The sequence below is a fragment of the Stegodyphus dumicola genome, chromosome 10 (genome assembly GCF_044657685.1).
Source record: "Stegodyphus dumicola isolate Sdum_Otavi_A_Nest chromosome 10, ASM4465768v1".
Lineage (NCBI taxonomy): Eukaryota > Metazoa > Arthropoda > Arachnida > Araneae > Eresidae > Stegodyphus > Stegodyphus dumicola.
Window position 1 is genome coordinate 56,427,668 of NC_140777.1, and position 13,243 is coordinate 56,440,910.

The 13,243-nt window shown below is 31.4% G+C and overlaps 1 protein-coding gene across 2 annotated transcripts in view; it reads right to left on the minus strand.

Moving 5' to 3' along the window:
- Positions 1-13,243, minus strand: part of LOC118186795 (succinyl-CoA:glutarate CoA-transferase) — a 48,015-nt gene that overhangs the window by 14,104 nt on the left and 20,668 nt on the right. For both annotated transcript variants that reach the window (XM_035356941.2, XM_035356942.2), the window contains exons 5-9: positions 11,587-11,637; positions 10,314-10,434; positions 9,382-9,617; positions 7,056-7,223; positions 1,263-1,360 (exon numbers count right to left, since the gene is read on the minus strand). In XM_035356941.2, the coding sequence (XP_035212832.1) occupies positions 1,263-1,360; positions 7,056-7,223; positions 9,382-9,617; positions 10,314-10,434; positions 11,587-11,637 (674 nt within the window). The remainder of the gene's footprint in view (positions 1-1,262; positions 1,361-7,055; positions 7,224-9,381; positions 9,618-10,313; positions 10,435-11,586; positions 11,638-13,243) is intronic.

Genomic DNA, 13,243 nt, shown 5'->3' on the forward strand with positions numbered 1-13,243 from the left:
ATAATGATCTCACCACTTTTCATATATTTTTCTTTTTGTTTCTAAGCATGGAAAGTCAGATTGTATATCTATAATTTTAAATAATTATGAACAAAATTTTTCAGAAACACTTATGTCATATTTTTTAAACCTGTTACAATTTCATGTATGTGATAATTTTTAATAAAAAATCCTTTACTACTTCATACATATATAAATTCTGGTACTATTCAGTTTCGAGGGCCGTAAAAAATCGCCAAACTATTGTTGATGCCAATGCTACCGAAAGATGCCAATGCTGCGACAACCCTAATAATTGCGGCAAGAAAGGAAGTATAATAGTAAATAACTATCTAAGATTGATATTTTAATTTATATGAAAGGTTAATTTCATATAATACTTTTTTATTATTATAATTTATACGAAAAAGGCTAAACATGACTGAATGGAAGCATAAGAGTAAATAACTATTTCAGATCACTATTATAATTTATATAAAATTGCTAAACATAACTGAATGGATGCCTGCATTGCTATTTCGCTACCGACTTATCGCTAAAGCATAATTTCACCTCGTTGGTTGTTCAAAAGTAATTTTCTATAACGAATGATGCCTTTTCTTTGAAAATATTCTCGGTAAAGTGCAGAATCGCTCACTTATTTGTTTGTCGCTTTTTACAAGGGTAAAAACAATTGAATTTTTGTCAATTTTCTTTTACTCTTTAAGTGAAAATGGGTCGATGTGTACATAAATAAAGGGTGTGCGCAGTGCCATTTTTTGTGCAATTCTAGGATTTTTTTTTTAAGTGAAAATAGGTCCATGTGCACATGGATACCGAGTATGTGCAATTCTTAAAAACGCGTCAAGCAGTGGGTGATTCTGCACTTTACCCAAAATTCTATTGCCGAGTTTTCGTCATGGGCAATTCCCAAATTTTTAAATTTATAGGATATCAAAAAAGGATTTAAAAATTAAACTAGTATTTCAATGGTGTCTTAAGCAATATAGAACTATATAAATGTACGCACAGCGCGTACGCTAGATTTGGTGCGCTGTTAAATTGGTGCATTTGCTAGATTTGGTGCTTTTGCGCGTACATTTTTGCTGCAATTTTTTTACAGACCTCGAAACCAAATAGTACCTAAATTCTTAATTCATTGTCTTTCTTGTAATCATAAATACATTAATAGCTATATACAAAGAAATACATAGGTAAACATTAGTAAGCTGTTATAATTGTGAATATCTGCAGGATTTCATCAACTTATTTAAAACTCTTACATTTCTGTCAGCTTTGATATCAGAAGCTTTCTATTCTTCACTCTGTCTTTATTTGTTTGAAACAGAGGATCATCTGCAAAATGTTTGACATTCAGACGCTGAAAAAATAAGGGAAAATATTTTAAACTTCATGGTGTACCATTCCATTCATAAATTTATCACAACAATAGTTTAACAAACATATCCTTGCTTTTGTTGATACATATATAGGTATATCCTTATTATTATAACTTTGTTTTTTAAATGCCAAGTTGGCACCAGCATTATTGACAAATTCATGTTTGCCTCTCACATGCAATTTGTGGCAGCCATGTTTCTACAATTGCTTTTAATATGACATCAGAAAATTCTCTTCCCCCCCCCCAAAGACTTTCACCTGATGAAAACTCTGCAGAGTGAGATTCATAAGGATAATAAACTATTCTTGATTACTTTTATTCCACCATTTAGTTAAGTGGCACTGTCATTCACCATTCTGTGCATGAACAGCAGTTGTTGGAACAACAAAATGAAATTTATGGTTCACAGTAAAATGTCAATAACCTGCTTTTTCCAGTTCTTCTGTTTTATAAACTCACACACATTATGAATAAATCGTCGATTCTTTTGAAAACACACTTGACAATTTTTGCAACAAATAGGGTTTACCTCTTTAATTGGAACCTGGGAGAGAAGGATTCACCGGTTTCTCAGTATTAACCACCGAATATCAATATTGTGGAAGAACCCTGCTGGATTTGCTTTTTTCTCAATAGAGAGAGATTTTGTCTACAATTTTCTCAAAATCACCCACTCACTTAGTTACTTGTGAAATTAGATTTAGACTCTCATAAAATTGTTCCAGTACATAGTTGTATTTTAATAAATTTGCTTTCCCACCACCTAATCATTGTTAATATTGTTAACATTAAAATGAGAAAAAGAAAATACAATTTTTTCCACAGAATGTAAGATTAAAATTAAAATTGAAATAAAAAATTAAAACTAAAATGTAGAAATTCAAAATATACTAGAAAATAACAGAGAACATTGTAATAAAACTACAAATTTCGAAACAAAGAGCAGAAGCCTTAGATTCAAAAAGGATGCTTAGAGGCATCAGTTTGGTTTATTGGTGAAACTATTTGATGATGGCACACTAGAAATTTCTTAAAGGGCGAATTAAATGTTTGTAAGAATTTTTAAAATTTTTTATAAAAGGAATGTGCTAAAGAAAAAGAAGAAAAGAAACAAAGGTTCGAAAAGTATAAAATCTTCACATTATAGGCTTATCGTGGCAACTTAGAATATCTGAGAGCTCAAATAGAGAAGGATAAAGAAAGGTGTTTTAGAAAGTTTTATAGTACTTTTATTACTGTAAATGTTAAATTTTTCTTACTTTATTTTTATTAATAAAGGGCCTACTATATTCTAGACAGAAAAGAAAGGCAGTAATTTTCAAAGGAGGAGGGATTTCAATTGAGTCTGATGTACCTCTTCTTGATAACATTATATTAGATTCGATTTCATTCCTCTTCCTATGTATTTATTTTTTGAGATTTTTTTTGTTTTTTTTTTTTTTTTTGTTTGTTTTTTTTTGTTTTAGTATTTCACACTTCTTTAATTCTTCTGACTTCTGGTTAATTTTATACATTTACAGGGAATTTACTGACATTGAATTTAACCTCTTTTGAGTTTTTGTGGAATTGGTTCCACATTTCACTTTTTGTCTATACTGATTAATTTTCCGCATTGCAGAACTTTTACAGTTTGTGGGGAAATAACTTGAGATAATTTTGTTTTTAAATAAAATTTGTAATACTATACACACACACATATATATAAAAACAATACATGACATCAGAAATTTTAATATGACATCAGAAAATTCTCTTCCCCCCCAAAGACTTTCACCCTCTGCAGAGTGAGATTCATAAGGATAATAAACTATTCTTGATTACTTTTATTCCACCATTTAGTTAAGTGGCACTGTCATTCACCATTCTGTGCATGAACAGCAGTTGCTGGAACAACAAAATGAAATTTATGGTTCACAGTAAAATGTCAATAACCTGCTTTTTCCAGTTCTTCTGTTTTATAAACTCACCCACATTATGAATAAACCGTCAATTCTTTTGCACACACACCCGAGTTCTTAGTAGTTTAAAGTTAAATTTAAATAATTCTCTTGCACCACTGCTGCAAGGAAAGAAATTTGAATTTAACAAATATTCTGTCATTCATATAAAGCTAACATAAATTTTAAATATAAAAATTTAATTGTACACAAATAAAAGATTAATTATTGCTGCGAACTAATGTGCAATATCATTTAAATTCAGAGAGCATATGTAAATTAAGTGCAAGTATCTAAAACCATGAACAAATATTTAATAATCTAAAAAAATTAATCCTAAGAATTTAAAGACATTTTTAAGACTAAATTAATTTGCATAAAGTGAATAATTGTTGAGCAGGAAGGAGACAGATCTTTTCAAGAGAAGTTGCCTCTAACCCTAACTCTTCAATTACTCAATTTGTGTTTCGTCTTCTTGTTTAGGCAATTCACTACATTTGGTTTTTACTTTTGGTTTTGAATAATACTTTAACCCATGCCTATATGGATGATGAAGCATGAATTGAGTAATTGAAGCGTTAGGTTTGGAGGCAACTTCCCCTTGAAATGAACTGTCTCCTGCCTGCTCAACAATTATTCACTTTATGCAAATTAATTTAGTCTTAAAAATTCTTTAAATTTTTAGTATTAATTTTTTGGTTTATTAAATGTTTTTTCATGGTTTTAGATACTTGCACTTAATTTGCACATGCTTCTGAATTTAAATGATATTTCAAATTAGTTCACAGGGATAATTAATCCTTTATTTGTATACAATTAAATTTTCATATTTAAAATTTAAATTTAAACTAGTTTTATATGAATGAGAGAATATTTGTTAAATTCAAATATATATATATATATATATATATTGTTATAAACTCTGTAGTGTACATAATTTCAGTCAAATTATATGAAAAACTACAGTATCTTTTCTGTAATGTAACATGAAATGCTTGAAAATGCAAATCTCTGCCAGAAAAACCAGGTTATAGGGGCCAGTCTATTTAACATTGAGGTAAACAGCTATCTTGCTAAAAATACACAAGATACAGCCAAGCTGGCATGGTTTTTGGTGACTAATTTTTGCCACCAGATTTGGTGAAAAATTACCAAACTAAGCTATCATTTTGTAACATTTTGATCCAGTCCCTGTATATCTGCAATTGGTACTGCAATTAAATAAATGCTACTGATCCCTGCATGTAACTGTAACTGTATCCAGCCCTTATGTGTAACTTAAACCATATGTGCCTTCCAGCAATTTCAAGAAATGGTAGGTACTAGAAATTTATCTGCGGCCGAGGGAAACCTATATAAGCCTGGAGAGAGTATCTCTGTTTTTAGTTCACAGTTAGATCTCTCCGAACTTTGCTCTTTACATGTGCTTTGGATTGTGTTCTGTTTAGCATTCTTAGTAGTTTAAAGTGATAACTACTGACTGTGCTTTCTCATACTGAGAAGAGCTGTATGTGAAAGAAGAACCGAAAAGCTTTTGTGGAAAGTTCTAGAACTGTAAAATGTTTCCTTTGAGAAAATAAATTTTGTCCAGCTTTCATCAGTTCCGTAAGCATTTAATCCATAATGAACTCATGTGCATGCAGCAATGTATGTGTACACACATTATTGCATGTGTATAGGTATGTAATAGATTGAATTCATACAGAACTGATTTTACATATATACAGTACAAAGTCCGAAATCCGGACTCATTGGGACTTCGGTGATTCTGGATTTGGGATTTTTCCGGATATTATATCATCAGTTTAAATCTAATTAGATGGCATGTAGAAATTACAAAATTAAAAATATGAAATTGCGATTTATGAAATAATGAAGTAGTTATGAATTAAACATTTCTTTCAATGTAAGTTGTTTAAGTTGCTTCTTTTTTTGTGCTAATACTTTTCCTTTAATTCTGAGACAGACATAATCTCTTGTTCAGTTACACTGTTCAAGTAGTGTAACTGCTGTTTTGAGAATTCTGACTAACTTATCAATCAAAATTTTCTTGTTTCCAGTAACATCTCTGTCACTTTCTTCACTACCGGTAGTGGTATTTTCTGGATCTAGAACCATACTACAGATTTCGCCATTCGTTAATTGATTGATGATTGAGAAGCATTGTCATCACAATGAAAAACTTCTTTTATACCATCTTTATTTATTACCACTTCTCCACATTTCTTTACAAAATACGTTAATTGGAAAATTTCACCTTTGTTTTGTGACATCCGAAAACCTTTAAAATTAGCGGCTATCATTATCAAATTTAGCTATCCTTCACTATACATATTTGGCTATGCATCATGAGCTTGGCGACTAATTAGAAGTTGTTCCGTTACTATCGCGCACTGAGACAATTAAGCTTGAATTGTATTAGTTATTTATTATACTTATGTCTATTTCTTGCACATGCTTAAGGCTTATCAGAGTTCTGAATAAATAAATTCCCACATATACTTAAGCCTTATTGAGGGCCGGCGCTAGATATCTTACTGCCTGAAACAGGCTCTGTGGGTCCTAAATACTGCCACTTGGAGGGGCCATATGAGCCTTGGTGCTGATTCTGAGTTTATATGAATAACAAATCAGTTATTCTTAATTCAAACAGCCTTAAATGTAATTTTTTAGTCTATCAGAATCATCAACAGAATCTATTTTTGGCATATGGAAGGAAATTTTTAGTAAACTTCTCCCCGTCAACATTTTTTAGCGCATTTAACTTAAATCTGTAATCATCCCCAAGTGAAATGTCAACATAAAAGGTTACCATACTCCTTTATTATTAAATTACTAACATAAAAAAATTGTTTAGGCATCGCTAAATCAGTCATTATTCAACTTGTCATGTTTTCATAAACATGCGGTGATGAAAGGAAAGTATGATAAATAATGATTTGCCAGGTTGGTGTCAGATCAACGATGCATTTATGTGGAATGTTTTGGTTTGAGATGTGTGCCAAGCAAATACACAGCAACAGAGCCAAATTACTGATTGTACAAATTTATGCTATTGTTTCTTCAATTATTGTTTCTTTCAATTTCAATAACACAGTATTTTATTTAGTGTCAAAGTGGACTCTCCAGATGTTTTATTACGCGCGGAAGGGGGGGAATTAAATGCACATGCATAAAGCCTACGAGAAAAATGTTGGTGGTTTTGAGGTCCGGATTTTAGATCATTCCGGATAATGGACATTCGGATTTCGGACTTCATACTGTATATATCCTAAGTCACGCTTTCAAGACATGGAAAGTGCAATTTGAATTTCGTCAATTGCCCCAGTAGAACGGGAGATATAGAACTATCCCTTCTTTTTTTTTTTTCCACAGTGTACATGCTGTATAATATTTTATTATTATTATATAGCAGTGTGCATGCTAAATAGATGGCTGAAATGATAAACATAACACATTACAAAGCACACATAAAGACACACTAATATTATTATATTATGTTTTTCCAAGAACTTACTAATTTTTACCATAAACCGGATAGTAAAATTATAAATCTTATGCAGGAAAAATACATAAAGAGAAGAAATATGTGGGTACATATGATATATTTCTTCCACAGGTTATTTTGAAAAAATAATTAATAATTATAATTAATATTACATAAGTACTCTTTTTAGACAGTATTTAAAACTTGCACATAATTTGTTAAAAATTAATTACATTCATTCATTACTTACTTCACATAATACCTTGAACTGTTTGTTACTACCAGCTCCAACTGTAATAAAACCATTCTTAGTTTGAAATGTTTGATATGGAACAATACTTTCATGACTAGTTCCCCAGCGCTTTGCCTCCTGTCCCGCAATGAGGTAATTTGATCCAATATTAGCTAGTAATGACACCTGAAAGAAAAGAAATTAAAAAAATTCAGTCAAAAATGTTACATGGCTTCAGTTTGGGGTACATTTATACTGTCGATTATACTCGATAATAATCAATGTCGATATATAATGTTGATTATACGACTATTATACTGTCGATCATGGCATGTTGATATACACTGACTACCAATAAGTATTTGGACACCTGTGATAGAAAAGAAAAACTAACTTTATTCAAAATCAATAGTTGGTAGAGCCTCCACAAGAGGTAATTACAGCATGGACCCTCCAGGGCATACTTTCCACAAGTCTTTGTATGACAGCTAGAGGTATTTTCTTCCACTCGTCTTGGAGAAGACATAGAAGTTCCTTCACCGATTTTGCACGGGTAGTGCACCCCTGAATTCGGCGATGCAACTCGTCCCAGAGGTTCTCGATAGGGTTCAGGTCTGGACTCTGGCAGGCCAGTCCATTCGATGAACTCCATTGGCACCATACCAAGCCTTGGTTAACGTCGAAACATGACAACTGGCATTGTCGTCCTGAAAGTAACAGGGGTCCAACCCGTAAAACTGCCACAACGTAGAAAGCACATTGTCATCCAAAATAGTGCAGTAGGCATCGGAGTTGAGCTTACCATGAATGGGGACCAAGGGTCCCAACCCATACCAGGAGAAACACCCCCAGACCATAATTCCACCTCCGCCGAACTTGACTGTTGGCACAATGCATTCTGGCAGGAGACGTTCTCCAGGTAGACGCCAGACCCAGACCCTGCCATCTGAACAGTAAAGGGTGAACTTTGATTCGTCACTCCAAAGAACCTGTTTCCACTGATCTACGGTCCAATTTCAATGTGCTTTGCACCACATTAACCAAGCAGCGCGGTTGGACTTTGTGATCAAAGGCTTATGGGCAGCAGCACGACCATGAAAACCAAGCAGATGTGCTTTCTTACGGATGGTATTCATTGAAACAATACTCCCGGATGCCTGTTGAAACTCCTCGCGGATGAGGGCCATCGGTTGGATGCGGTTCTTCCAAATTTCTCTGGACAGCACTCGTTGGTCTCTATCTCCCAGTTTCGTTGGTCTGCCGACTCAGGGCACATTCCAACAATCACCGCTCACCTTCCACTTCTTAATCACATAGGCCACTGTGGATTTTGGGTACTTCAGATCGCTAGATATGTCCCTTAAAGATCGGCCCCATTTGTGATACCCGATAATTATACCTTTCTCGAAATCAGAGAGCTCTGAACTGAGAGTGCAGAAAAGCAGCATTCAAAATATATGGTAGGACTAAGTCCTCTCGAGAGTTTGGTGGTAGGGAAAGAGCAGTGAAAGATTCTCAGACCAATCCCCAAAGATTTCTCCCTCGAAACTGAGGTGGGACTATACCTGTATGTTCAATGGTGAAATGCTGGTGTTCCGCACACTTCTAACTGTGCTTAAAATTTATGTATTTAGATTGTGATGCACATTTGCATGTTCTGTGAAAGTATCTGCGAAACCGCAAAGCAAACTAAAAATAATTTTATATTAGCATGGAGATAGAAAAAAAATATATCAAATGGAAGTTCAAATGATTTGAATTTGTATTTCTGATTATTTTTTTTTTAATTTATTTATTTACTTTTTTTTTTTTTTTTTACCAAAGTTTTGAATCAACCTGTAACTGGATAGGGACCCCAAAACAGTAACAGGTTGGAACAATCACCTGCAAAAAGTTTGCACTCATAGCATTCTAAACAAAGCATCTGATAAAATTGGGAGGCCTGGTAAAATAGCAGAAATCAAGAAAGTCTTTTTACAAGGCACAAAAAGCAGATTGAATTCTTCGACAGCAGTGGCTATTTAATGTAGTGTCTATTTATTTGGTGGACTGTGTGGAAAGACTGATAAATGTTTTATTGTAAGAGGTGCTGATAGGAATGAGGTTCACAATTCTGCCAGAACTGCCGCAATCAACTTTCACACTTCAAAGGGGTAACCAAATCGGCAGTGGCAAAGGTAATGCATAAATACCTAAATTTCAAAAGAATACCCTTTTAATTCAAAAACTCATTACTATCACAAAATGTAAATTGAGAAAGGAATAAAAAAGTTTTGTAAAAAAAAAAAAACTTTTAATAGATGATTACAAGAATGAACTTAATAAAACTAAATAATTTATATACTTGTGTTGATAAAAGGTTACAATCGATCTTTTGCCCTTTCCCTGTCTTCAGTCTTTGTAATAAAGCAGCTATAATAGCCCCATGAGCATATAAACCTGTAGCCAGGTCTGTCACAGCAACCCCAACTTTACAAGGTTCTCCATTTTCTGGACCTGTAATATTCAGTAAACCACCAACAGATGCAGCTATGACATCATATCCAGCACGGTCATGGTAAGGCCCAGAAGCTCCATAACCTATTCTAAACAAAAACATAACACTCTATTTAAATTACAAAAAATATCCAACGCAGAAAAATTATATCAAAATGTTCAAGCAAATGCAAAAAGGATACTGGAAAAAGTAATGCACACTAGTCTAATAAACTGCAAAATTCAACTATACATTAAATTTTCCTTTCTTTACCTTTTTAATAAATCAACATGATTCAAGAGAAAATATAATTTCTCTTTGCTTAATATGTAAAATAAAAATGTGATCATACACCAAAATTCATATTAAAATATACTTTTTGAAACAGTTTCTCTCTGACTGAGTTAAATCTAGCATTAATAATCTAACTTCTTGAAAAGCATTTACTTCCTTACTCAAATTTCAATCTGTAAAATTTCTCAAATTTGCACACAAAATAAATAAGTTATTAATGAATAGAATAAATACTTATTTTTTTCTAATAAAAAAATTAACTAAAATTACGATAGACATTTATATTTTTCTTTCAAGAATATGTTTAAGTTTTAAAAGGGGACACATACACAGACAGAAAGAATGCTTTGCTTTTTAAAACATAAATAATGGGAAAATATAACTTTCTTTTAATAAAGAAAATATAAACTGAATTATATATCTGATTTTGCATAGTGAATAAAACATAAATTTAGAACACAAAATATAATAAGCAAACTATCACCAAAAGAAATGAATTTACTAACCAGTAATGGAACAATATACTAAATGAGGTGCAACAGGATGCAAGCTTTCAAAATCTAACTTAAAGGAAGATAATTTGCCAGGTACAAAATTTTCTACTAGAACATCACTTTCCATTGCCAACTGCAAGTGCAATTATAATGCATCATTGTACAGATTTATTAATAGTTTTAAATTTACATCAATTTGTATTTTCATGAAAGAGAATTCTGATGACTAGAAAGAAAATATTCAAATGCTAACCATTGTAAGTTAAAAGATAATTGATCTTAAAATCATATCAAATATAACTAGTTCGATAGTTTATGTTCTAATGCATCACAATATTCATACCTTCCCTTTACATTCAATTTATAGCCTATAATAAACATGTAATTTAAAATAGATGCATATATTATCATATGCAATATAATCATCTTGCCTATGAGAATGAGTTTCATCATAGCATTATCATTTAGATATATTTTTCATTTTACATATTTAGTCTTCTAAATGGTTGTCTCAGACATATTTCTTGTATTTATTCGAAAACATGAGAATATTCTTGAAGGTATCTTTCTGCCTTCTTTCAGACTGACTAATTGTTTAAACATCTACTGAAAAGATATTACCATATCAAACCTTCACTTTATATTTAAGCTTAGCTTAAACCCCCCCATTCCTATCAAACCTCTATTTTTAAATAAATACATATTTGTTCTATGCAAATATGAAATCAGTTTCCCTATAAGGAAAATTTAAAATCAGTTTAAATATTTCTAATGACTTAATAACTAGAATAGAAATTACATAGGCTTTTAATGAACAAATTCAGTCGTTTCGCAGCTAGTTTTTCATATCGACTGGATAAGGTTTTCTCTAAATTAGTTTTTATGTACTTAAATAAAAAAAGTAGTTTAGACCTTACAACACATGAGTATTATAGCTGTCCAATTGTAAAATATTCAGTTTTCTACAATTTCAGAAAATTTATTTTAAATATTTCACATGAAATGTGAATTTTATACTATTACATTTCAACTATTTCCTATTTTATTTACATTCTAAAGAAAAAATTATTTACCTGTTTTTGTTTAAAATTTCATCAACAATCATGACAAAAGTAATTTTAATACTAAGTATTACATCATTTTACTGCTAAAAATAAATATATCTTCATTTTTTAAAAATTGTTATTAATTTATTTTTAATAATTTATTTCAAGAATCAGCTAAAAATAACTCTATTCTCTTACATGAATTACTTTTGATTAAATAACATGGCTTCAGAAATTACCTTTTTTATCAAATCTCTGCCCTGAGGTGTTTTCATGTTTATAGCAATACTCTGAAACAAATTAATGCATATATATCTTTAATTATAATCTTCATATATATCTTCAAAATTAATTACTTTTACATATACAACTAGAGAGATTTTTCTAAAAATTTCAACTTCAGATTTTAAAATATTTTTTAAAAATAGATATTTGTATGTGTTAATTATGATACACAATATCTAACAAATGCACAATGGCATATAACATCAACAAAGCAATGACTTGAGAAAACAAAAAATTCACTGTAAAACGATACGCAATTTATAATTTCATAATTTATATGCATTTTAAAAAAAAATTACGTAAATGAATTTGAAATGTAACCAATCTTCTTAGTTGCTGAAAAAGTTATTAATTTAAACATTTATTAAGGTAATCACTATAAGTATATTTGTTAAATAAATTAGCATTAAAAATTTAATTTAATAAAAATATCATAATATAAGTAAAGGCATACTATTTCACTGAAATAATACACCAAAATATATAATTTTCATACATTGTTGTTCATTTTATTTCTAAAGACATTAGATTTTTCTTAGAGCCAAAAATGTGAGAAATCATCTGCCACCTTGCCAGGATTCGAACAACAAATCTTTCATAGTTTTCTGGACAAGTTAATCAACCACTTACATATGAAAGCTGTGCACGGGAGAATGTGATAATTTCTTAAATTCTCCCTCACTTAAAGGGTGAATGGGATGAGGTTCTACACTCAGTCAACCAAATCTAAATGATGATGGATTACCGTCTTTAGAGTGGTTTAGACACTACTAAGTTCTATTAAGTTCTACTAAGACTATTAAGTTCTTTCAGCAAGAAATGTGAGAAATCAGCTAGGTTTGGTTTATTTGATTATGGCAAAGCACTTGAGGGCTATATGCCTAAGAGGTGAGATGCCTTTGTGGTGAACTTTCTAAGAGAAACTAGTTCATATACATGTTATGCACGCGGAAAACTATGAAAACACCCATGCAGCATTCACTGTAATATGAACCCCAGATCAAACTACCAGTGTTCAGAGACTTGGCCACTGGTGGGCAAGAAATCAGCTTTGCCCTTGCCAGGATTTGAACCATAAAACCTTCTGGCTGGATGAAAAAAAAAACCACTGATACCAAAACAGTATGCCTAGGGAAATATAGTAATTCCCTATATATTGATACCAAGAAATGAAGTAATGGAAATACATAATTATTCTAAAATTGCATAGTTCTTTTTATCCTAGTGCTATTGGGCATACAAATAAGTTTGAGGGATTGACATAAGATGGCGTTACTAGTATTAAATCCTATTGGACAATCTTGTAACTATATTCATGTTAAAGTGCCAGATATTTCTGTCTAAAAAGCAGTCTATTTCATTTCACTGAAATGTAAAACACAAACTTTCTTTGTGCTCAACCTGTATCAACCTTTGCACCAACAAAACAAAATTTACAGGAAGCATTTTTTTTTTTTTTTTTTTTTTTTTTGTTCTTTTGTTTTAATTTGAAGTAAAGTGCAGCTGATGGACATTGATTGCTGTGTGAAGCATATGGAGAACATGGTCCTTCAATAAAAACATCTGACCAGTAAAGTTTGAAAATGCTGAGTTGGGTTATTAGATCAAGAT